Below are 26,069 nucleotides of genomic sequence, written 5' to 3'. Positions count from 1 at the left end.
ACTTGAAAAACTGCAGCACCATAATGCTTCAGTGTAGACACTTCCTATGCTGAAGTGAAGGATTCTCCAATCAGCAAAGGTAATTTACCTCTCTGAAAGGTAGCAGGTAGGTTGATGAAAAAAATCTTCCATTGACATACTACTGTCTACACTGAAGGTTAGGTTGGCTTAACTACATTGCTTAGAAGTATGAATTTTTCACAACCCTGAATGACACAGGCTTTGTAGGGTAGACAAGGCTATAGAGTAGTTTGCACTATGTTAAACTAGCTGGTGTTACCCAGCGTTGCTCGGAAAAGTTGATATACTGAAGTGAGGGATGAGGAAGGGAGCTGAGTGCCTGCTGCCAGCGCCCAAGCCCGCCCTCCGCTTCCTTGTCCCTCCGCCGGCCTTAGTGAGTGACTGTCCCCACCGCTTCCCCAGGGAAGCAACTTCTCCCTGCACCTGCCAAGCTCCATGCAGCTCCGAGGAGAGGCATCAGTCTCATCTCTTCCCTCCCAAAGTACCTTAAAACCTCCTGGATGAAAGGTTATCCCATGCAAAGTTTGGTTGCGGTAGTTCTTAGAGTGTCCAAGGTATTAGCGCACAAACATTGTCCTTTCTATATTATAGATAAATACAAGCAAACAAATCTTACTTTGACATACCATCACTTAGGTATTTTAAATCTCAGTTCAATTATTACTTCAAAATTACTGTGAAGCAATGTTTGTTCATTTCAAACTAATTGTGTCATGATGAAATCATTTAAGGGAACAGGTCTGGGGTTTTTTCAAAAGAAAAAACACACACCGATAGGAAACAGGATTTAATTAAATAATTTTATTGTCTGTTTATACTTATTACATTGCCATTGTAAAGTACGACAACATAAATAAAATGTCAGCAGGAATTATTAATTTTCCCCATCTCGCCACTCCAAACACTGCTTTAGGAAGCAGGCCTCTGTTCAGGCTCACAAAAGCAAAGTGGACATGAAGTTTCAGTGGCACAGTTTTCACAAGTACTTGTTAAATACAAAAGGCATAGGCCAACCTCGTGGCATGACAGCACCTTCTATGCAGGAAGCCCAAGGCCAAGAATGGAAGTGCTCCCTAGGCTTTGCACATACAGCACCCCTCACAGCAGAACCAATTCAGAGGTGAGATGAGTAGCACTCAGGTAAAACCTATTCACTCTCATAGGTAGGAATCTGGTGCCCAAGTGGAGATGACACAAATGAATAGGGAATACTGAAGCACAACGATGGAGAAATGCACATTAAAAAAGTATAAAAAGTAATTCATGTAAAATATAAATTCTGTCAAGAACTTATTTAATAAGCTCAAGAATATTAGCATGTGGGAATCTGCACTCTGGGCTTTGTTTTCCTACTAAAATGGGGAAATCAATTTAAGATCTTTACACTGTGTGCAAAAATGATTTCTAGTAATCAAACTGTTACCTTTTACCATCCCACTGTAGTGTCTGAACAGCAAGTAGATGCAGTGATTTCCAGCATTACAGGCAACACTAGATCTATTTAAACAAGATAATGTAAACTTTATTCTTAAGGCAGCTGGTACTGATGCTGCACACAGGCATTGCTCAATGCCCATTATGATAATGGGACTCAGCACTTAAACTGAAAAAGACGACAGCATTATTGGACTGAGTGAGGCATGTTGTCAAAATACTTTCCCATTCAAGCAAATCATGAAATATTTGGACATTTAGAAAAATAAAGCACCTACTCCTCCAACTTCAGCCTGTTCTTTTACAAAGATTTCAAAATACTGATAAATAATGGTGACTGCAAGCAGGATGCCAGTGCCTGATCCAATGGCTCCAAGAAAGTCTGCTAATACTGAGAGGGCGCCAATGCATAAGCCACCAAATGCAGCTGCTGTAGGGATGTACCTGAAACAGAAAGTTTTCACAATTAATCTTCTCCATCTACGGAGCTTGTTTTCTTAATTCTACATCACTGTGTGATATTGCCAACAGAAGTAGCTACTAGGAACTAGGAATTCAGGCACTAGGAACTTCAGAGTTTTGTCCTGTCTTTGAGAGGAACTACTGTGATTTTGGTAAGTTGTCACCTATCTGTATCAGTTTCTCCAAGTTAAACAGGAAATGTGTCTACTTTACAGCAATATTGTGAGGATTAGCTCTTGTAAAGTTGACTAAATACACAGCATGCTGTGAATGTGCTAACTGCTAAGAGGCTAAAGAAACAAAAGACAGCTACTTTTCAATTGTGAAGCATGCTATTTGTTTGGGGAAAATTCTGCTCTTGGATACAAGTGCGAAGTCCACACTAGAGGGTAAAGTTTGGCTCTAAATTTTAAGGCAACATTGTTAATGAGAGTCATTTTCAGGTGTGAGCTTCAATATAGCAAAGCTCACTCAGTAACTTTTTAACTCAGTGATCAAGAACGTTTTGTTTCTTTTTCTCCAGATATCACTATGGGAGGAAGGGAGGGAAGAGAAGCAAGATTACAATCAGGAGAGTCAAAAGGGCACAATTATTTTAAGTAATTAGATGCCAATTCCCTCTAATCAAGTACCTGCCAGCAGAAAAACCCATAGTGGGTCTGCTACAGCACAATCACAGAAAAAAAACAAGGCTGGGATATAACTAAAATGTTTACAAAACATACAGGAACATGACACAACGAAATGCCTTCCACTTCCATTTTCAACCCCTTAATGGTCTTTACATCAACAGCAGCAGCACGGAACATCATCCAGCCCTTTTATCCAATGCAGTTTTCAAATATCCAAAGATCAGGGACAAGACAATGTTTATTGCTGGGGCTCTGCACCACATACTGTGGAAGAAGAGCTGCTTCCTGAGATAATTTGAACAAGTGGGAAATCAGGCTATTTTCCCTTTAAATAAAGCCATGCAGGGGACTCATCTCAATTCCCCCATTGTCCTGTTTAAACAGGAAGTCTCCATCTATTGTTTTTTCAGCTCTTCCATAAACACCTTTTCCCTGCTGTCTGCCAGGGAACTTGCCTTCCTCAACTAATATGACAGCGTGTTATGGAACATGTGAGGAGAGTGAAAAAGTAAGCTGCATCTGTATCTTGCACTGGGCACAAATCTCAGTGGCTTTGTAGGGTACCCAGTGTATAAAAAAATGTTAATTACATAGCAGTGAATTTCTGTAGCGAACCAGCATTTCCTTACCTATTAAGCTCATGAACCATTGATGTATCCCTGTGGCCTCTCATCACCATTTGCTGTTCTTTCAGTTGCTTAGCAACCTGTAGACACACATTTCTGTCAGACTTCTGCAGAGTTTTATAATAGCTGATATTCAGTCATCTGAAATTCAGGTATCCCAAAATAGCATTTTCCACGTCTTGACAGTGTGCCCGTTATTTTGAAATAACGGGTGCACTATTCCGATGTCCCTGTAAACCTCATTCCATGAGGATTAAGGGATGTTTTGGAATAGCACTCTACTCCAAAATTTCAAATTTTGAAATAAGCTATTTCGAAATTAATTTGAGTAGCTCAAATTGCGTAGCTTATTTCGAGCTAAGGGTGCAGTGTAGACACTCGCTTAGAATAATAGCTGTGATCTGTTAGAAGCTAATTATCTAAATAAGAGGCAACATTTTAAAACAGCATTTTAGAGCAGCTATCAGAACACCTACATCTTTCGCTGATGAACCAGACACCTCAATCCATGTTTTGGAGAAGAATGCACAGGATCCCAACATAAAAATTATGTAAACTATTACATGGACAGGATCCTCAAATATAGCCCCCATGGATTCTGGGGGAGATAGATAATAGCAGAGGCCACCAACTGGATAAGAGCGAGCAGGGCCACCACCACTGACATCCTACATGGGAGGAAGAAAAAGCAACTTGTTATTTCTGCTTACCACCAAAAAACACACTTATGGAGGTTTCAGATTCCTTTAATTAAGACTGTAGATACATGAATTTTTGAAAAGCCTAGTATTTAAACTTCCTACTTGTTAAATACTAAAATACTTATAAAATAACTTAGATAAGTGATAGATACTTACTGCCCACTGTCCTAGTAAGTTTACCAAGAAGTTGCCACTAAACCGAACAGACAACATCTGGGAAATGACATAGAGGTTTGAAACTAAGGCAGACTGAAGAATGATGGGAATGTTGGAGGTATAGAAGAGCTTGATAGGATAGCTACTATACTGTCCACGGTATCGAGCAGACTTGATAGGTAAATCAACACGAAATCCCTAAGACAGAATGAAAAAAGTGTTGTTTATTTTTAAACCCAAAGGCATGTCACAACAACACTGTTAGTAAGGTACAGTATTCACTAGATAACCTAGAATGCACGGACTGAAATAAACAGCCTTTGGACTAGCTTGTTTGTTTTTCCCTAATAATGAACAGAACAGTGGTCTAGAATCTTCCTTGGATTGAGCCAGATATATAACATGTCATGTTTATGCATTTAAGTCATATGATTGACTGTAACATGGCTGTCTTATCTAGCATGCAATATCTCCTAGCATTTTCATTCACCTAAACAAACTACAGGTTAAAAATCACTTAAGTTTTTTTGCCTGATAGTGACACCTCAAATTAATCCATGCCATTTTGCTTGACTTGGAACATTAAAACAAATGGATATGTTTCATGTTCTGATTTTCACAATGCAACATTTGTCCTACTCATAATGAGGTTACTGACTTATGAATTATTTGGGTCAGAGATTGTTTGAACAGAAGCTAGTACCATGGGACTCTGAACCTAGTAGTATCTCTAGGTGCTACTGCAAATATAGTAACAGCTCTGTTATCCAGCATTTTGGGGGGAAAGAAGGGATTATACTTCACCAATGGCATACCAATGGTCAAAGAATTAGAATATAATCCATCGAATCAAGTATAACATAGTATACAAGTATTCACCAATCTAGGAGTAGTACTGAATTGCAGAGTGGTTGGTTTCTTGAAGCACTTAGGTGTATGCAGGTAAAGTTTTCTACAGAGTAGGTCATGGGCATGGCATACACCCAGATCACTAAAAATATACTTTACACTAAAACTGTACTGAACATATTTTAATCTTTCTTTGACTATTTAGAAGATACTTCAGGATGTTGCAGTGCCTCAGCATCATCATCAACATTTCTCGTAGATATACTAGGTGTAAGAGATTGGGCTGAATCTGTAATGACCCCATCGCACATCCTGGAAGCTGCTTTCTTGAATAAATCCTTGATTTCAGTTTGCTTGTTATCTTCTTCCTCTTTTGCATAAAAATAGAGTTCAGAATGTGTAACTGCATGATATGCTCGGCAGTATACTAGTCTCAGTTTCTAGACTGACGATTTATACTGGGAGATATCAGAAATGCCGATTAATTGAGCTAAGTGCCAGATGACAGAACTTTTACAGTTTACAATTTATATAAACCTTATGAATGTTTAAAATGTCATATTGTTAGGTTCCACAAAGTATCTTGTCCACAACCATTTCCCTCTCTAAACTTTTAAAATGCATCCATTTTGTATCTAGGATTTGGGGAAGGGGAGCCTACCAGCTTTTATTGCAGAACCCTAACCAACCTCCAAAGACAGTTGCAAGCAGAGCATTCTGCTGTTTGCTGGTTATAGCTAATCTACTAGACCAGGGCTACTCAACTTGGGAAGTCCCAGGGGCCATAATGATACTCTCAGCACATCCCGAGGGCCGCAACTTCAAGTGTGGTTGCATATACATGCAAATATATATGCAAATAGCTTCTTTTCACTGACAGGCATGAATACAAAGATTTAGCCTTAAACTGCGGCGCCAGACCTAAATGTGGCCAGTGTGAGCCAGTCAGCACCTCTCAGGCTCTGCCACAAGGCCAAACAGCCAGCACTTCCCACAATGCCCCAGCACTCCCAGTACCTCTTTCCTGGGGGCTAGAAATGCTGATACCCTGTACCCATCTGTTCCAGCCAGCCTATTCGCTTGCATCTTTCAGTGCTCACCCCACCTCGGAGACACCTCACCGTTATGGAGCATTTTCCCAGTGGAGGCCATGTTCAAAGGATCCCACCCGCGGGCCACGTGTTGAGCCCCATGTAAACCCAAACCACACCACGGGCCACAAGCAAACAGGCCGCGCGGGCTGCATGCAGCCCATGGGCCGCATGTTGAGTAGCCCTGTCCTAGACTGAACAGGCATGTTAAGAGCCACATATGATTTACGAGCCAGAGATTTCAGTTCTCACAACTTGAATCACATTTATTCCATATAGGGGCACTCATCGGAAATAGATCTCTCTCAAGAACCTAGTAATAGATGTCCAATGTTTAAGTATGATCAAACATTTACATAAAAGGCATATTGCATAGCTGGGCATTTAGAAAAATCATTCAGGCCAAAAACTATGCATTGGTTCCAAGATTCTAGAACAAACTGCACAAGTCACATCACAGAGAAATATGGCTCTCGAGAGCTGATCATAAAAACAAACTGTACCATATTAAGTGTATTTTGTACACTGTAGAACCATTAAGATTTGTAGTAGAATTATTTTTCATTTCCAGAATATGAAAATACTTTAACTAAAAACATCACTGGGTGTGGCATTTAATGGCAAAGCTAATGTAATTTATTTAATGTTATGTAATTTATTAATGGTATTGTTGTAGTACTTAGGAACCTCAGTTACAGACCAGGAACTCACTGTGCTAGTGAAATGACAGTAGTAGAAAAAAAATCTTACTTTATTACTTCCTGAAATCACAAGACAAATATTTTAGCTGTTCCATTTTAACTTTTGTAATTCGTTCTTTCAATAGAAGACTAATAAATTAAGAGTGTGGATCCTTCTTCCTTTTGTAATTAAGTAACTGACTTACAGCTATAGATTGCACTTTCCATTTACCTGAAAATATATGACCACTGCGAACACAAACACTGTAGCAATCAAATTCATGAGATTGGGTAAGTTCTGTCGGTAAAAAGCCTCCCGTAATGCACGGACTTTGTCAGTTCGTGTAGCCAAAAGATGGAATAATGCAATCACCGCACCTTCAAACTCTGTCCCTATATAAAGCAAAGCAAGAGTAAGCTACTCCATCTTTCTTTTTGAATTTTAAAGTAAAACACTGTGAATTATAATTAACAAGGTCTGGCATTAGTTTATAATTGCAAAAGTGATGTATAAATGTTATAAGATATGTTGCGCTGTAGTCCTATTTAAAATGTGTATGTCATAATGTAAGATTCCCTTCGAGCCAGCAGAGTTCAAGGACATTCAGGACACAGCCCTTTGTGACAGAACCTATACTTCTCAACCTTGTGACAAAAAAAATCCGCCCTTTTTTTATTAACGGAGAGGGGAGAAACGGAGGATGAAGAGAAAAGGACTGGTAGAAAGGAGCAGCAGGCAAGCACAGTAAATAAAAATGCCAGAGACTGGAGATGCAATCAATCAAGGTAAAATTTGTTTCAGGATTTAGAGTTTATATATAAGCAGTCTGGTAACCTCTCAGCATGATAGAAGCAGTATTTCTCTTTGGCCAAAGCTAGTCTCCCAGTGCAGCCCTGAGGGCATGGCAGAAAACTGAAGGTGGGATCCCCATTCTACAAAATGTCAAACATTTCTGTCTCATTCACACAGTGACTGTACCACAGACATCTCCTTTGAAAATACTAACTCCACCACCTTTTCTATGTCTGTGCACCACAAAGTGTTAAAATAAGACACAGGATTCAATCTAGGAAGTCCAGATTCCTGAGGTCAAGGAAGGATTAGGATGATGAACAAATATGTCTCCACTTCACCCACTATAATTTAAAATGGCAGAGGCAAACTTTTGGATTTTTATTTTCCTTGATAAAGTTATTCTTATAGACCTGGCAGTGTTTAGTCTCCATTTTTGGAGAACCATTGTTAAAAGCTAATCAGCACCTCACTAAACCAACAGTTCCATAGTTAATTGCTTCTCTGTAGTACAATACAGTTTAGCACGCATCAAGTGTGCTGTTACGGTTATCTGTGCAATGTACCTCTGCCAGTATTAATAGTAGTGGGACTAAACGCCTTCCAGACAATGGTCTCACAGATGTTGGTAGCAATAAAGAGGGAAATACCAGACCCCAAGCCGTAACCCTTCTGCAGCAGCTCATCTAACAGCAGCACAATCAAACCAGCAACAAACAACTGTGGGGAAAGAAATGCAAGTAAGCAGAAATAAGAATAAGTCAGTCAAGAATTCAAGTATTCAAATATTACTGATAATATTTTCATTATAAAGTGGGAGTATTCAATATTAAATCTAGTTGTTCTGTTCCCATCTAACACCTCAACATTGATTCAAAGTCAGCAGGTCAGGAATTCAAGAACAGGAGCCTTCTTGTTGTATTTACATAACTTTTCAGTACTGACAATAATAGATTGTTCAATAAATAATGTTTTCTATACAGACCAGATATGTTTGTTTCTTACACTGTGCAGGGATTGCTTTGCTAAGATTTCATTAAGATCTATTCGCGCCTTTTAATCAGAAATATCCTAAACAGGTCTGCAGCTTTCAAAACCTTCCACTCCTGCTTTAATATTTAGCTTTGACAAGTGGGATCAAACACAACCCACTTATCTGGAACATCTTGAACATATTTAACCATTTGCATGTGTCTTTGTCCTTCTGGGAGATTTTACACATATGCATAAGTGTCATACATTTGCATTATACGCATTTAGAATGTACTGTTTACAATTTTAAGAACACTTTGGAAAAGAGAAGAAAGCCAATGGTTTGTTAAGGTAAGTAGGAGAAAGTATAGATGGATTGAAAATCCTGATCTATCTGAAGGTCACAGAAGTCCTTCTGCATAGAAGAGTTAAATACCTGAATTATGATAAGGAGACAAATTCCAGCACCCATTTCAGCAGGATCTCCATACATCCCAGTCATGACGTACACAATGGCCTGGCCAATAGTAATAATCATCCCGAACACTGAAACAAAAAGAAAGCAATGCATATTTACAGACAGCTGCTGACTTATACCAAGGATGCTTCATGTCTAGCATTTTAGTTATACACATTGGTTTGCTAAGCCTGGAAATGTTTAGTAATTTTAACCAAAATCATGCTCACATTTCTGGGCTCCATTGAAAAGTGCTCTGTCTTTTGGTGTATCACCAACTTCAATTATCTTGGCACCAGCTAACAGCTGCATGATCAAACCAGATGTCACAATGGGCGAGATACCCAACTCCATCAGAGTCCCTGAAAAAGAAGAAAAATTATTAAATCATAGCTCAAATCCCTGCACCTCTAAGGATCAGTCCTTTAGAAAGTTCTGACAAAAAAGTCTTCATATTCTTTCAGCCAAACACTTTCCAGCCTACTGATGTTTCAAACATCTATCAAAGAGAAAGACCACTACCCCCTCTAAAACAAAGGATGATGTGTCACAATTGGAAGTTTTGAAGGCCATGCTAGAGAAATGTGTGTACCCTTTCAAACATTTTTGTGAACCTACGCTATGCTCCAAAGCTGAGGTGTACAGAGATTGAACAGGATAAGTAGCTAGTTCTCCAGTATTTCATACTTCTGAACTCTTCCCCGAGGAAAGTCTTCCTATGGATACTCCTCTCACATCAGCACTCTCTCTCAATGAGTTGGTCTATTTTGGGGACGATCAGAAAGGCCTCAGAAGACCACTGATTTATCATTCACCAACCAGAGAATAACTGAATATCTAGCTAATGGTGCAGGAGGCACTTAGGAAGGGAGAATGTAATGAGGACAGCAGGATTAAACTAACACTTCCATGAAATAAGCCATATGCTATTAAAATGTTCTGATTTTTATATCTACTAACATCATCAGGTCTCCTAGCTCTCTGCTATGATACTGGTTTCAGCATCGACTTAGAAGGCAAGAAAAAATATCTTCTGCGGCATTGATTTCTGTAGTATAACCTGTAACAGTTCAGGGCAACTGCAAGGTAGAGGCCTCTCCCCATCCTGATCAGGGCTTTTCCAGGCTACACAGTTCCTTGCTTACAACAATGTGAGTTACCCAGCAAGTCGAACTGGCTTTCACCTCAAAGACTATACACAGCATAATTGCACTCAGTTAGAAGTTACCACACATCCCTTTATAAGCGAGCACATTTATACTTAAAGTGAAAGCATAATAAAGAAAACATTATACCCAATAAAAGGACCTAAACACATACTAATAGGCACAGCAGAGGTCACCTCAACTCCAACAAGAGCTCTGGCAGCTGATCAGTCCTCATCACTTGTTACAAAGGTCTTTTCCTCAGGGAGAAACTTCAAAAGGATGAGTTCTTAAATAACCAGCAGGGCATGGTTGCACACACCTCCCCCAGAGATTTTCCCTTTTAACTTTGTTCAGCCCCAACATTTATTCTTCTCTGGCACACTGTGTAAAATAGTCATTTGAAGAACATACTGCACTTATAATAGTGGATTCCAAAGCTGTTGAAACATAATTGAATAACATCTCTCACAGATACTGCAGGAAATTGTTGTATTTGTCACACAGCCATTTACGCAGCTAGGCTCTGCTACACTTACGAAATCTGATGAAATTATGGTACAAAATGGATGGCAACAGAACTCCATGTACTCAAAGCCAAAATTACACAATATCAGTGGGAACCAGTTCTTCTCATCCATGCAATAAATTTTCCTATCTTCACTTTGGTTCTAATTTTGACTATTTAAAGGTTTAGCCATCTTTCAGTGAATCATAGGAAAGTTTCTCCTTTCCCTAGCATGTTGCAAGTTTAACTGTTTGGTCCACATTTTCTGTTTCAAAGAACCAAAATTAGCATGTGGCCAGTTCAACATTTTATACAGTTTTCATAGTCAAAACCTTAATTATAAAGAAGAACAAAAAATGTACAATTTTGATTCAAATAGGCCATATAAAGTTACCTTTTTTTATTAATTGTTGTGAGGGCATGTGTGTGTATAAAGCCTTCTTTCAATTGCAATGAATTAATATACTATCACATAAAAAAAATACAGGATTTAATCTGCTGCAGACTGAGAACAGATAAAGATCAACTAAAACATAAGTATCTAACTCTGGTACCTAGGCTCCATTAAATCAAAAATTTCAAAATCAATCTAATGTCTAATCAATTGTCACACCTGTTAAAATTAATATCAGAGAAGAAAAGATTAAGATAAATGACTAATCTACTAACCTCTGTTTGATGCAAGAATGACTCTCATCCAATAAAAAGGATCTGCAGAGTCTGATGACATGATTCCAAACAAAGGTATCTGTAAAGATGTGTGTAGAATTAAATGTCTAGACTTATCTGTTAAGAGCACATTGCACACCGTACAAACAAATATATACTATAGAAAGTAATCCGGAATGGACTTCAGGTTATAGATATGTTGCTTGGAATAATTTATTTCAATAGTCTTCATGTGTCAGAAATTAAGACTAGATCATAAATTTTATGTGATAAGCAACATAATCTTCTGAAGAAAACCCAAAGCTCAATATAAAAGAGAACTATTTAATATCCTGTACAAATTAAATATGCTGGTCTTCATGTGTTAGGAAACCAATAAAATAATAAATTCTATTGGGTTTGTATTTCATCAGAGTATTTGAGCTTTGAACGAATGGATCAAAAAAATAACAAAAAAAATTCAAATTTGAAAACAAAACCAAAAAGCATTCAGTTACTACTTTAACTATACCTTTGGGTCTTAATACTGCGTTTCTTTATAGGTAAGAGATACACTAGAAAACTTAATAGAGGTTGAAGCTCTCTAAACTAGCACCTTTGGGATCAGATTGGTGCCAAACCAGAGAATTTGCCGAACCATGGAAGATCGATAGTGTCTAGTGCTTACCAACACTTCCACTGCTTGCTGAACTCTTAGAAAACATTTAGGAGTAAATTAGAGCTAAATAACACAGAACACGGAGAGCCAGGACTGGTGGCTGTAAACAAACTTTATAGGACCACATGAAACTTGGCCACATTCATGTAAAGTGGACATCTGGCTAATCATGCTGGACCACAGATGTTGCCGGACCAGTGTGTGTCACACTGGAGAAATTAAACTTGTACAACTATTTTCCCCAATGATTAGTTCTCCAACAACAGAAATATTTAAAATCTTTTAACTATGAAAAGTACCATGAATGGAAACAATCACAAATTTAAGTCACTAAAACCGGCATGGTAATTAACTTCATCTTTTGGGTTTTAATACCATAAAACAGACCAGAAGGCATACTCTTTTGCTGCTGTTTTAACAGTGCAAGCCATGAACTCTTGAACTAGGTTAGAATTGTATTCTACTACCCGAAACTGTTTTTTATTGATTCAGATGATCTTACGATCTAAAAGCAACACAAACAGTGATTACTCCGTATTAACTCCACCCTGTACTGTTATTTGTCTTCTCAGTCTTGATATCATATGACTGCAGGATTTCTGTATACACAATTCGGTCCCTACTGATACTAAGAAACAGTTTTGACTACAGTAGAACCTCAGAGTTATGGATACCTTGGTAATGGAAATTGTAACTCTGAAATGGTACGTAACTGAACAAGATATTACAAGTTCCAGTAGGGGAATTTGGGATTGCAGCTACAGGACTGGTGGCTTGGGCTCATAATTCAAGGCAGGGGTTGGGGCTTCTGACCCTAAGGTTCGCCAGGGCTCGGGGGAGGGGGGGGGAAAGGAGGCAGTTGTGTCAAGGTTTTTGCCACCTGGGAGTATCAGAACTCAGGGCTTTAGACCTGGGGGTTAGAGGTGGTACTTGGGGCATCAGCCTGGGCTCCCTTCTGGCTTCGACAGTGCAGGGAGTGTCAGGGTTTGGGCTTCAGCCCCATAGCTCTGCTCCTGGTTTCAGATGGAACTCAAGGCTTTAGCTACAGGGAGAGCACTGGGGCTGAAACTGGTGCTCCCCTTATAACTAAAGCCCTGAGCCCCAGCAGGACTAAAGCTGGGAACAGAGCTATATGTCTGAAGCTCTGAACTCCAGCATGCCCCCTTGGTCTAAAGCTCGGAAGCCTGGTATCTGAAGCGTCAGAAGTCAAACACCTCCACTTTATCCATGCCCAGAAACACTTCAGCTGCAGCCCCAACTCCCCCGTGGCTGAAGCTGGGGGAGGTCCAACCATACATACAAGTGTTGTATAATTCTCTATGATGGAGAATTGCACACATGAATGTTCTAAAGCTTAACAGACAAAAATAAATCATTTGCTGGTTCAGAAGTCATGCTTTTTCTCTTATGCTGCTCTTCGGAAGCAGTTTTTTAACCCTTGATGAGTAGGACCTTACCAAATTCATGGCCATGAAAACATCACAGGCAGTGAAATATGGTCTCCTCCATGAAATTTGGTCTTGTGTGTACTTTTACCCTATACAATAGGGATTTCATGGGGGAAACAAGCAATGTTCCTTTATTCTTTTCCTTTAATGTGCAGATTTATTCCATCCATATGTGGAATAATTTGTTATGTGCACTGAGACATGTGCACCACCACTAGAAAAAAAAACTAGTTGTGAGCACTCTGCTAATCAACAGGGCAGCATTTGAATCTCTCCTGAGCAGCTGCACAAGCACCAAGCTTACAGGGAATACAGGAGACAAGTGTTTTTGAAACTGGGAGTCCTGACTCAAAAGGGGGTCATGGAGTGGTCGCATGGTGGTAGGAGGTTGCAGTACTGCTGGCCTTATCCCTGCACTGCCTTCACAGCTTGGTGGCTGAAGAGCTGTGGCTTCTGGCCAGGCACCCAGCGCTGAAGGCAGCACCTCACTGGCAGCAGTGGAGAATTAAGGGGGGCAATACCATACTATGCCAGCCTTACTTCTGCTCTGCTTCTGGCGACAGTGGCAGCACTGCCTTCACTTAGCTCCCAGCCATCACTCTACAACTGCCCGCCCAGTTCTGAAGGAGTGCCACTGCCAAAAGTAGAGCAGAATAAATTTATGACCCCTTCCTCCAAGTTCCTTTTTGGATCAAGACCCCTACAGTCACAACACTGTGAAATTTCAGATTTAAATAGCTGAAATCATTATATCTATGATTTTTAAAATCCTATGATCATAAAATTAATCAAACTGATCATGAATTTGGTAGGGCCTTATTGATGAGGCACTGATTCTTTTGGAACCTACCTCAATTATGGGAAAAAAGTGTCCCAGGAATCTTGTCAGACTGAAAACTACATTATTATAAACTAAACTACTTACTGACAATTTAGTCTATACTTGTTTCTTTCCTATTTTACTATTTTAATCCTTGTAAAGCTTTCAGTATTCAAAGTCTACATTCAATAAACATTCAGCAGCTATATGGTGCAAAGTACTATGTTTTCCCATCTCAGATAAACATTTTAATAGCAAAAGAAAATAAGCTACTTTTAAAAGAATTCCTTAGTCTCTAAATAGGCTTACAGTCTGTAAGTTTTGAACTGACTTTTGTGGATCACTTGAATGTACACACAACTATTCTAGAGACAGAGTAATTTTATACATTACAATTTCAGAATCAGTATTTTAAAGCACAATTTAAAAGATCTGCAAAACCGTTTAAAAAAAAAGGTTTAAATGGATATTTATATTAACGTTGTGCAATGAGATGCGGGTCAGGTTAATTTAGACCCCAAATCTAGATTCTAATAATTCTTAGCACTGTGTTTTACAAATATTACCTAAATTTTTAAAAGCTTACTTTTTAGTAACTAACATTTCTATCCACATTAATTTATAAATTTATAATATTTTTATAGTTAAACTGAAACAGTATTTAAAGAACTATTTCCTTGCAGTGTTTACAATCCATACAATGTGCCATCTTGTTAAAAACATGGCTAACTTAAAACAATGTCTATTTTTAAAAAACTTGTTACAACTACCATCTCAGTAATAACATTAAATAGACAAATATATTTTTCAGCTGATTTACTGTGTGAATTTGGCAGTACTTCATATGTATTTTCACTGTTCACCCTATTATCAGTTTCCCCCATCTGTATGGGTCTTTCACACACAAAGGAGAGAAATATACAGTTGTTAAATAAAAAGGAAAGATTATAGAGTTAAAATCAAAGATATTAAAGAAACTGCCAGATGAAATCGGGTAGGTATGAAACCTAAAAATACATTTAACGTATTTTTCAAATGAGACTAGATTTCAAGTTCACAGCTCCCTTTTAAGATCTGAAAATTAAGGTTTAACAGGAAGCTTAATGGGGGGGGGGGGGAAGAGACTCTGTATGAATTTTAACAAAGGATACTTCAAAAGTGCAAGTTTCAATGTTTAATATAAAATTACAAAATAACTGAACTGGTACAGCTATACAAGAAATCATCAAAACAAACATTATATCCTCTTCCATGTCTTACAGAAAGGAGGTGTGTGTTTGTACATATGTATGGAAAGAGGTACATACCTGACAGCACACTAAGAAAATGAATAGTGTAATAGCGGTCCATAGCACTTTCTCTCTGAACTGGATCTATAAAATAGAATTTAAAAGAAGGAGTTTAATCATAAGCCTGCATTAACACTACATATTTAGATAACAGAATATAATAAAAATCTATGGAATAAAATAATACATCATATACTGTTCAGAGCCAGAGTTTTCAACCGTAACAGTAGATGTCTAATACTGATTATCTGATACATCTAATGTGACAGTAGTGGAAGTTCTAAGTAATAACTGAAGAATAGTATTTTGTAAGCTAGTTGTTCTGTAACAAAATCTCACTTAGACTGGCATTAGTGGAACGTTTATCATCTACTATGTAGTTTAGAAATGTTGTCAATCTGTGAGTCTGTTTGTTCAAGAACTCCTCAATGGTAAGGGCAAGCACAACCAAATTTGGTATGAAGTTTCCTCTTATCATAACTTAAAGCAAGGTCTGGGTTTGGTTGTGCTAGGACAATAGGATGTGCCTAGAATTCTATTGTTTCTCATAAATTGGAAAGCGAAGGGTCTGGTAGGAGGGACAGTTATATTGTACAATTACTACAGGGTTATACTGCACAATTACTACAGGGGGGCAGCAAGAGGACAGAGATGGAGACAGACGGCTATAACCCCACTGTGCCAGCAGAGGGCAGAGGTGGAGAAAGACACAGCTATCTAATTATATTTCAGAAGAATTTGACTGTTTATGTGTTTTGTCTGTTCCCCTCCCTCTGGCTGTACCTGCTAAAGCTGCAGCAGCCACGGACAGGCACTTCTCACCTAGCCCCAAGCTGCTGCAGTAAGAGAGGACTGGGGTTGTCCTCCAAACAGAACCTTTCATCTGAAGCCCCACCCCAGATCAATGATTTAAATAAAGAAAAGAAAAACTTATTTGAGTTAAAGACCTGAGCAATGCCAGGTAAATCTTCTAATATAGCTATAAAACATTCAAGACAAGGACAGACAAGAAACACAATAGTCTCAAAAAAGAACATCCCAGCAAACACTTCCTAGAATACATCTGAAAAACAATGGTGAAAACTATTAGGTTCAAGGATCCTTCCACCTGTTTGTAACAGTGTAGCATAGGCCTCCATCTTTTTTGCACTCATATTTTAAGGCACCTTTTGTGATATCTAAAATCCATATTCCCTCTGGTTCTAAGACTATGGTGACACTTCAGAATCAGAGAAGACATTGCTTTACATCACTCATTACACTATGAAGAGAAAAAAAAAGTTTATTTAGCTGTGGTATGACACTAAAGGAAAAAGGAAATCAGCCTTCTGAGACCATAGGCCAGAAACAGAAAAAGGTCATCCAGGTACTACAGGCTGAAACAACCACCAGCACTGAAATAACACAGTTATCTGATCAGATATGCCTGAACCCTTCACTCCCTTCACATTTTCTCATCTATAGTTGGTGCAAAATGAGTGACAGAAGTGTCTTTTCCACAGGCTACGTCTACACTACATGCTTCTTGCACAGGAGCACATTCACACCTCAAAGCACATTGCAAAAGCCATGTGCTTTTGCGCAAGAGAGCGCCCACACTGCATGGATGCTCTTGCACAAGAAAGCTCTGATGGCCATTCACAGACTGGCCATCAGAGCACCTGTGCTTTTTCCCATAGGGGTTTCTTGTGCAAGAAGCCCCTCTGGAGCATCCACACTTGCCTTTTTGTGCACTAGTTGTAGCACAAAAACGAGTTATGCCTCTTAAAAGGAGATTTACCTAGGCCGGAAAAAGCCCTCTGGTTCTGCCGTTTTACTGTTGATTTACTTGCACAAAAGTGCACTTGAGGTGCAGATGCTCCACAGGTTTTTGCACAAAAACCTTGCAGTGTAGACATAGCTACAGTGGTTTCAATCTGTTCAAGTTTTTAGTTTAGAAAACACCCTGATCAAGCAGATTTTAATTACTAGGGGAATATGAACCAGAGCTATCTGATTACAATAAACGTAATTACTTTCAATATTAACATACCCAACCAAAACTCACAGATGATGCTATTTCATAAGAGAGAAAAGCATAGAAATAGAAAAGCACACATCTTGATTTCATGGAATACAATGAGAAAACTGATTTAAATGGAAGCAGGATTGGATGTAACTTTCACACATATCAGAACTTGATCAATGACTTAGAAGAAAGCCAAGTCCACTGATAAAATTTACAGATGACACAAAGATTGGGAGTAGTAAATAATGATGAGGCACTGACATAGAACACTCTAGATGACTTGCATGAAGGTAAACAATATACATTTAAATATGGTCAAATATAAAGTACTACATCTAGGAGCAAACAAACGTAGAACATATCTACCAGAGTGGAACTCTATACTGGGAAGCCAAGATTTGGGGGTCATAGGAATAATCAGTTGAACAAGAGCTCTCAGTGCAATGCCACAGCCAAAAGGGTGAATACAACCATTGGTTATATAGACAGGGGAATACTGAGTAGGGATAGGGTGATTATATTACCTCTGTAATTGACACTGGTCTGACCCCTACTGGAATTCTGCATCCTGTTCTGGTGTCCACAATGCAAGAAGGATGTTGATAAATTAAAGAGGATTCAGAGAAGAGAGTCATGAGAATTATTAAGGGAAAACATGCCTTATAAATGAGAGACTCAAGGAGTTTGATCCGCTTTGCTTAAAATCAGAATTTAAGGGTTGATTTTATCAACCTGATAATAGAAGGTGTCAGATTGAGTTGAATACTCCCTCTCTGACACTCATTAAACAGCTGAGAGGGAACTCAGCCTCTGAGTTCTGAGCATTTTAAACCTCCAGTACCCAGCCACTACTAGAGTCTTCAAGTTCCTAGATACACTGTTGGGATACAGACCCTCTTTCTAGCACCCTCTCCTAATAGCTAGACTCCACTGTCCAGTCCTTGGGCTCAGTAACTACTGTTTATACACCCACTCTAAGAATTACAAACAAAGGTGGGAGACTTCTGGCATATCTTTTCCAGGGGTAATGCGTAAAGCATTCATCACACACAGACACTGAGAATTTATGCATTCTGTGTAACATCATGAAGTCCATACTCCCTTTGATTGTAAAACTGGTCTCCTCTTTACATGAGGGGTGTTGGCCTACGGCTATCAACAGTCTTATTAAATGTTGAGGACTGTCCATCTATATGACAAAGAGATGACTGTTGCCCAAGGCAAACCATTTCTTCAAGTCTGAACTTAAAGGGATAAGTATCCTGGCCACAAAATCACCTGATAGTGATAGGGGTTTCTGGTCACTTGTACAAGTCTAATGAGGGAGTCCCCCCAACAGAGTAGAATGGAAAGTTACAGAAAAGGAGCATCTTTGGTAACAATGTTTTCCAGCTCAATAGGTAGGAGAAGCAACCGAACATATAGGGGTCTGCTGGGCTTGGGACCCTGACCATGTCCCTGGATACAGAGGAACCATAAGGACCCCTCGGGAAAAGTGAACTAAAGAGGGATATTGCTAAGTGATCCGTACTCGCACGCTTTATGTGATAAGTAAAAGAGCAAAGATATTAGATCCTGTACAAAGTATCTATTATCTGCTTTATACTTGCCACAGGGCTTGTTGTACAGTAACACAGAAAGCTCACACCTTTGGGTGGTGATCTGGAAGTGGATATGATTAACTCATGGGCACATCTGAACGGACAGCACTGACCCCAGGGGCTAAGCAAATGATTTCTGCTCTCAGGACGGGCTGCTACACAGAAGGTTTGCACCATCAGAGCATACTTAAGGATCCCAAGGATGGGGTATTTGGCTTGGTTCCATTCAGGCTCGGGAGGCTTGAACTACCCAGGGACCCAGAGGCTGGGTCCCCTCAGTCTACTGAGTGACTGAGTGGAGGTGCACATGACAGAGGACTCTGCAGCCCAGAACACAAAGGAATAACACAATCCATTGGCTGGAAGTTGAAGCCAGACAAATTCAGACTAGAACTAAGGTGCAAAATTTTAACAGGGGTCATAATTAATCACTGGTTCAGTTTACCAAGGGTTGTGATGGATTCCCCATGACAGGAAATTTTAAAATCCACAGAAGATATTTTTCTAAAAGATATGCCATAGTTCCAACAAGATTTTATTTGATAAGTATCAGATGATCACAATGGTCCCTTTAATAATCTATGAACAAAAATCAAAACAAGGCACTAACCTTTCTTTCAGGCTTCTGGATTTCAGGTAAAACTGCACAGAAAGGCTTAATAACTTCTAAAAATTTAACTGTTTAAAGAAAAAAATAAAATATTTTTAAAAGAAGATTAATAGTGAACTGTTAGGATTCAGCCCTTTAAATGTGCACATTAACTACTTGTACGACATGCAAAAAAATGACTTGCATACATAAATGAATACGCTTACCACCACTTGCAAATTCATGATTTAGTTGACCTGAAGACAAAACGTGGCAAAACTCTGAGATGAAATGTTTTATTACTAATAAAGTCTTTCTTTTCCTTGCTTGGTGACATTTTTATATAGTCATGAAATGAAGCATTATACATATTAATGACACTGACCTGAAACATAAAACTTTAATTGAAGATGAATATCTGCTATTTTTCCATGTTTAGGTAAATACAGGAAAAAAATGGTGATTTATAATACAGGTTGAACATCTCTAGTCTGGCACCTTCAGGACCTGACCAATGCAGAACCAGAGACTTCACCGAATCAGGTGAGTTCAATATCGTATAGTGGCATTATCAACACTTCCACGGCTTACTGGGGTCTTAGACATTTGGGGGTAAATTAGAGCTACATAGCAGCACAGAACACAGAGAACCAGGACTGTGACTGTAAACAAACTTTATGAGACTGTGGGAAACTTTTCCATACCCCTAATAAGCGAATATCCAGCTAACTAAAATCATGCCAGACCACGGATGTTGTCAAACTAGAGAGTGCCAGACTAGAGAAGTTCAACCTGTAGCACTAAAATATGCACAGGAAAAAAATTCATCCTAAATCATCTAATTGAATTGAATTTCCCAAAGTAGTCTCTTAAAAAAAAACCTCTGATTTTTAAGCCCTCTAAAACACTAGATGTAATTGGAGCAGTGTAGGATTTTAGTTCCTTTAACATTTGATGTAATACAGACTGGACAAGTTAGATAGTATTACCCTTTTACCGGAACAAATTCCAGAGCAAAGAACTATCTTTTTGGCCTCTAAAGCATGTGCATTATAAATAGATGCATTAGGTTTGAATATCAAAGATTCAGTCACCGATCCCTCTTTTAAAACAAATACACATACACACACATCTGCAATCAGAACTAAGTACACAATCTGCTAAATTGCTGAAATGATGCTTTTTCTTATTTTCTAATATACTGGGATATATTTTAACATAAGAACAGCAATACTGGATCAGATCAAAAGTCCATCTAGCCCAGTATCCTGTCTTCTGATAGCAGCTGATGCCAAGTACCTCAGAAGGAATAAACAGAACAGATAATCAATAGGTGATCCATCCCATCGCCCTTCTCAGCCATGTCAAACAGGCTAGGGACTAGGGATGTTAGCAAACATTTATTTTTATAAATGTGTAACTCCTGAATTTTCCAATGATTACACATTTACACCCGGGAGGCAGGTGGGAGCCAGTGTTAGCAGGAAGCCTACGAGCACTGGCGCCAACCTGCCCCTCCTGCCTACCCTGCTGCCTTTGATAGAGGCAGCAGTGTGGGGTGGATGGGGGGGGGAGAGGAGGGAAGGCAGCTCCACAGAGCTAGTACATGCAGGGAGCCGGCTTCATGTGTGCACTGCCTGCCCCTCTCGACATCCTGTTGCCTCTCTATCAGAGACAGTAGTGATGGAGCGGGGGGCAAGGAAGGCAGCTCCACGGGACCCAGCCAGCATGCACAGGCAGCCGCCTTTAAAGCTGGCTTCCCACATATACTGCCTCCCACCTACCCTTCTTACCCCCCCCCCCACCTCGTGCTGCTGCCTCTTTATCAGAGGGTAGGTGTGTGTGTGTGTGGTTGGGGGGGGGGGAGAGGGATTCCTCACTTGTGTGTGGCCCTGACTGATTTTTTTGTGGGTCAGTGACCCTGGCCTAAAAAAAGTTTTCCCACCACTGATTTTATTCCTACCCTGTTTCCCTTCTTTTAACCAGTTACCGATTCATGAGAGGACCTTCCTTCTTAATCCATGACATCTTATTTTATTCAAGAGCCTTTGGTGATGGATAATTTTTTTACACTTTAATACTTGGTACAATGAAATTGTAAGACAGGTAATTAAAAACATGATTAGTTTATAAAGCTGAAACAATTCCATTGTTGATAAACTAAGGCTAAAATATCCTACAAAAATCCATCAGCTGCCAACAGATGAGCTGGATTACCTTGGTCTGACAAAGAGAAATTTGGAAATTAAACAGTCAGAAAAAGACCTAAATTATTGAACCATATTCTTCTCTCAAGGTATTCCGTCAACCTGTACAACGTATAGAAGAGCTCCCATACTGGGGATCTCAAACAGTCTTATGAGACAGGCACAGTTCCCGGGGGTCATGGGTGGCACTTCTGCAGGCAAGGACACAGCCTCAGTCAAGCTAGTGTAGTCAAAGCCTTCTGTGACCTACACAGAACAAGCAAGCTGGAGAAACCCACAGCCAGACCCATAAACATGCTGGTTTGTTTTCCATTCCCCGGCCAGGAATGTTCCGTAAGGCATAGTCCCTAGCGCATTAGCCAGGAAGCATCACCCCCAACTTCCTCCAGCACCTTCCCAGTCATGCATAGGCCAATCCCTTACCTCCCTCACAAAGCATAGATTCCCCCTCACTTGACACAAGTCCCCGGTCTCATCTCCCTACAGCCAAGACCTGTTTCTCCCCCTGGATTACCCCATGCACCTCAACCTAGTGTTTATCTGTTTCACAAACTGCCCCAGCCTATTGTCTGTCAGACTGTGCCCCCTCCAGACATCCCCTGCCCTCAGCCTAGTGTTCCTCCCTCAAGTTTTCCCCACAGGCTGAGCCTAGGGAGCTGTCCGTCCCTCTCCCAGTTCACATCCCCCACCATGCCCAGTCCATCCCCTCCCCTCAGTTCACACCAAGACACCCAATCTAAGGAGCTGTTTGCCCATCCATCTGTCCCTCCCTCAGGTCACCCACACACACCCACCCCAGGGAGCTAGCTGTCTGTCTGTCCCTCATGTTGCCCCGTGATACCCAGCCCGGGGAGCTGTCCTTCCCTCGGGTCACCCCCACGCGCCCAGCCCGGGGAGCTGTCCTTCCCTCGGGTCACCCCCACGCGCCCAGCCCGGGGAGCTGTCTGTCTGTCCCTCAGGTCACCTCCACACACCCAGCCCGGGAAACTGTCTGTCCGTCCCTCAGGTCACGCCCAGCCCGGGGAGCTCTGTCTGTCTGTCTGTCCGTCCCTCAGGTCACCCCCACGCGCCCAGCCCGGGGAGCTGTCTGTCTGTCTGTCCGTCCCTCAGGTCACCCCCACGCGCCCAGCCCGGGGAGCTGTCTGTCCGTCCCTCAGGTCACCCCCACGCGCCCAGCCCGGGGAGCTGTCTGTCTGTCCCTCAGGTCACCCCCACGCGCCCAGCCCGGGGAGCTGTCTGTCTGTCTGTCCGTCCCTCAGGTCACCCCCACACGCCCAGCCCGGGAGCTGTCTGTCTGTCCGTCCCTCAGGTCACCCCCACACGCCCAGCCCGGGGAGCTGTCTGTCTGTCTGTCTGTCCCTCAGGTCACCCCGTCATGCCCGGCCCGGGAGCTGTCTGTCCGTCCGTCCGTCCCTCAGGTCACCCCGTGATGCCCGGCCGGGGAGCTGTCTGTCCGTCCGTCCGTCCCTCAGGTCACCCCGTGATGCCCGGCCCGGGAGCTGTCCGCCCGTCATGTTGCCCCAGCGCTCAGCCCAGTGTCCATCCCTCACATCGCCCGCCTCTCCGCCCGACACTCACTGCCCATGGCGCCCGGGGCCTGCCTGGCCGAGGGGAGTCCGGGCTTCCCCTCCCCGGGCCCGCAGCCTCCTCCTCGCTCCGAGGCGCCGCCGGCCGCTGCCAGTCACGTGACTGCCCGCGCCCTGTTCCGGAACGCAGGTGCAACCAAGCCGCCTTCCCTCTGCCGGCAACTGATCAGGCAGCGCCCTGGCCACCTACGCCCTGAGCAGGGTGCCTGGGGCAGGGACGCGACCCGGAACAGCAGGCACCGTTCCGCTGCCTGGGAGGACCCTTCACCCTGGCAAAATGGTCCCAGCCTGGACCCGTGAAGCAGACCGGGGCAGGCGGCGCGCGGTCGCCTAAACCCGATAAAGGACCCAAAGCGTCATCCCCGGTGGCTGAGCTGCGGGTCAGAGGTCAACGTTCGCGCCGGGCGGATTGAGCCCCCCCCCAGCGCCGAGAAGGGCCATGAGGGAGCGCAGACATTGAACTTTGACCGCTCTTTGGAGGGGGGGGAGACACGTTCTGTGCCCCCTCCCGTGTCCGGAGCTCGCTTTTCCCTTCTTCCCCCACCGCGGGCGGGCCGGAGCTCGCTCTTCTGCCCGCCACCGCGGCGCTGGAGGAGCTTTGGGCCCCCCGGCGTCAGCGCCCTGCTTGCCCGCCCGGTGCAGGCCGACGGGGGAGACTTGCTCAGCGTGCGGCGCTGCCCTCGCCGCCCAACCGTCCTGGAGCGCTCAGAGACTGAACGGAGACCGAAGGCGCTTTCAGCACTGCACATTGGAGGGAGGCCGCTGCTCACGTGTATCCTGCCCTTGCAGTATCGGACTAGAAATAGCTCAGCCCTGCCGCTGCTCCAGTTTACTGCTGTTGATATCCTAGCTGGAGGAGGTGTAGCCCCGCTCAGCCATGCGTCTGCAGCAGTTATACTGAAAACAAGTAGTTAGGGGGCACTTTACAAACTAACACAATAGACCAGGCATGTCCAAAGTCCGGCCCGCGGTCGGATTTAATACGGCCCCCGCTTCTCCCGGCTCCCCGGTGCTTCTTTTAACTGGCGCGCACAGCGCGCTGCTTCGGGCCGCGCTGCCGCCGCCGCCGCCGCAGTCCTAGTCCCTGCCCTGTAGGGCACGTCCGCAGCCCCGCTCCCCCACTTGGCTGTGGGTTCGCCCTGCCCCCGTGCCGCCGTGAGGCCAGCGTGCCCTGCGCTCTCCGCCCGCCTCTGACCCTGCCGGCCCTCTGCCTTGGGGCTGAGAGTGCGGGGACGGACTCCGCAGCTGCTGAGATCAGGAAATATCTCAGTATCTGTGATTGGCCCTGCGCACTGTCAGCTTCCTGGCGGGCTCAGGCACGTGGAGCTGCGAACACGCCCGAGCTCATCATTAGACACTTCACCACAAACAGCCACAAAAGCAAGAGAATTCTTGTTGGGCAGTGTATTAGTGCAGCGTATTACTTGGGCAGTGTATTAAACCTCTGGCACTGCGCTCACATGATCCCTTCCCCTTCTGGTCAATTTAAAAAAATGGCGACTGTAAATAAGAGAAGGAAAGTTGACAGTGAGGGCCACCGCTTCCAGGACAGGTGGAAAGTGGAATATTTCTTCATTGAAATACAGAATCACTGTGTTTGTCTGATATGCCAAGAGACTGTGGCTGTTTATAAGGAATTTAATGTCAAGAGACACTACCAGTCGAGACATAGCACATACGACAAGCTAACAGGGCACGACCGCAGTGAAAAGTTGAAGCAACTTGAAGCTGTTTTAATGTCACAACAGCAATTTTTCATAAGAGCCCGTGAGTCAAATGAAAATGCCACAAGGGCGAGCTATGAGGTGGCAACGTTAATTGCTAAAAATTGCAAATCTTTTGCTGAGGGTGACTTTATCAAAGAATGCGTTATGAAAATGGTTGAGAATATCTGTCCCGAGAAGAAGCAAGAGTTTGCCAACATTTGCCTGGCTCGTAACACTGTAGCACGGAGAATTGAAGAGATTTCATCAAATATTAAGAGACAGTTGACATCCAAAGGAGTGGATTTTGACTTCTTTTCAATAGCCTGTGATGAAAGCACGGACCTATCTGACACAGCTCAGTTGCTGATTTTTATGAGAGGGGTGGACGATGAAATGAATGTGACTGAAGAGCTACTTGACCTCCAGAGCCTTACGGACCAAACAAGAGGAAAAGATTTATTTGTTTCTGTTAGTTCCGCCATAGATGACATGAAACTGCCTTGGAACAAAGTTACTGGGATTATTACTGATGGGGCACCTGCCATGGCTGGTGAAAGAAGTGGATTATCAACCCTAATCTGTAATAAGGTGATCGAAGAAGGAGGCAAAGCTATTAAACTCCATTGTATCATTCATCAACAAGTTCTCTGTGCTAAACATCTCAAATATGATCATGTTATGAAACCGGTGCTAAAGACTATTAATTTTATTCACTCTAAAGCCCTGTGCCACCGCCAGTTTAAACAGTTTCTACTGGACATCCAGGCTGAATACGAAGATGTTTTATATCACAACGATGTAAGATGCCTCAGTCAGGGGTCTGCACTGCAGCGTTTCTACTCTCTCAGAAAGGAAATCGGAGAATTCTTGGAAACAAAGGGACAACCAATGCGAGAACTATCTGATCCTATTTGGCTGGCTGATTTGGGGTTTCTAGTTGACATAACAAAGCATCTGAATG

The 26,069-nt window shown here is 42.1% G+C and overlaps 1 protein-coding gene across 3 annotated transcripts; it reads right to left on the bottom strand.

Moving 5' to 3' along the window:
* Nucleotides 1–802: 802 nt before the first annotated feature.
* On the bottom strand, nucleotides 803–23,621 carry SEC61A2 (SEC61 translocon subunit alpha 2). 3 transcript variants are annotated; one of them, XM_075926012.1, is made up of 12 exons: nucleotides 23,395–23,621; nucleotides 19,631–19,698; nucleotides 15,430–15,495; nucleotides 11,197–11,275; nucleotides 9,105–9,236; nucleotides 8,854–8,963; nucleotides 8,012–8,165; nucleotides 6,885–7,045; nucleotides 4,033–4,230; nucleotides 3,652–3,843; nucleotides 3,179–3,255; nucleotides 803–1,899 (listed from the first exon to the last, which is right to left on the bottom strand). In XM_075926012.1, exons 1-12 carry the CDS (start codon nucleotides 23,399–23,401, stop codon nucleotides 1,713–1,715), a joined length of 1,431 nt encoding a protein of 476 aa, XP_075782127.1. In that variant the 5' UTR covers nucleotides 23,402–23,621; the 3' UTR covers nucleotides 803–1,712. The 3 variants fall into 3 exon arrangements, with proteins under 3 accessions (XP_075782127.1, XP_075782126.1, XP_075782128.1); XM_075926011.1 differs by lacking the exon at nucleotides 23,395–23,621 and adding an exon at nucleotides 22,240–22,602; XM_075926013.1 differs by lacking the exons at nucleotides 11,197–11,275; nucleotides 15,430–15,495; nucleotides 19,631–19,698; nucleotides 23,395–23,621 and adding an exon at nucleotides 10,195–11,125.
* Between the last annotated feature and the right edge of the window lie 2,448 nt (nucleotides 23,622–26,069).

The sequence above is a fragment of the Pelodiscus sinensis genome, chromosome 1 (assembly GCF_049634645.1).
Source record: "Pelodiscus sinensis isolate JC-2024 chromosome 1, ASM4963464v1, whole genome shotgun sequence".
Taxonomy (NCBI): Eukaryota; Metazoa; Chordata; order Testudines; family Trionychidae; genus Pelodiscus; species Pelodiscus sinensis.
Note: the sequence above shows the minus strand (reverse complement) of the source record. Positions and strands in the feature narration are given on the sequence as shown.

Coding starts and splice junctions, on each gene's coding strand:
- SEC61A2 (XM_075926011.1), bottom strand. Junction 8,964..9,104: donor TTTCAATGGAGCCCAGAAAT/GTGAGCATGATT, acceptor TTTTTGTTTCAG/TGTTCGGGATGATTATTACT. Junction 3,844..4,032: donor ACTTACTAGGACAGTGGGCA/GTAAGTATCTAT, acceptor CCTCCCATGTAG/GATGTCAGTGGTGGTGGCCC.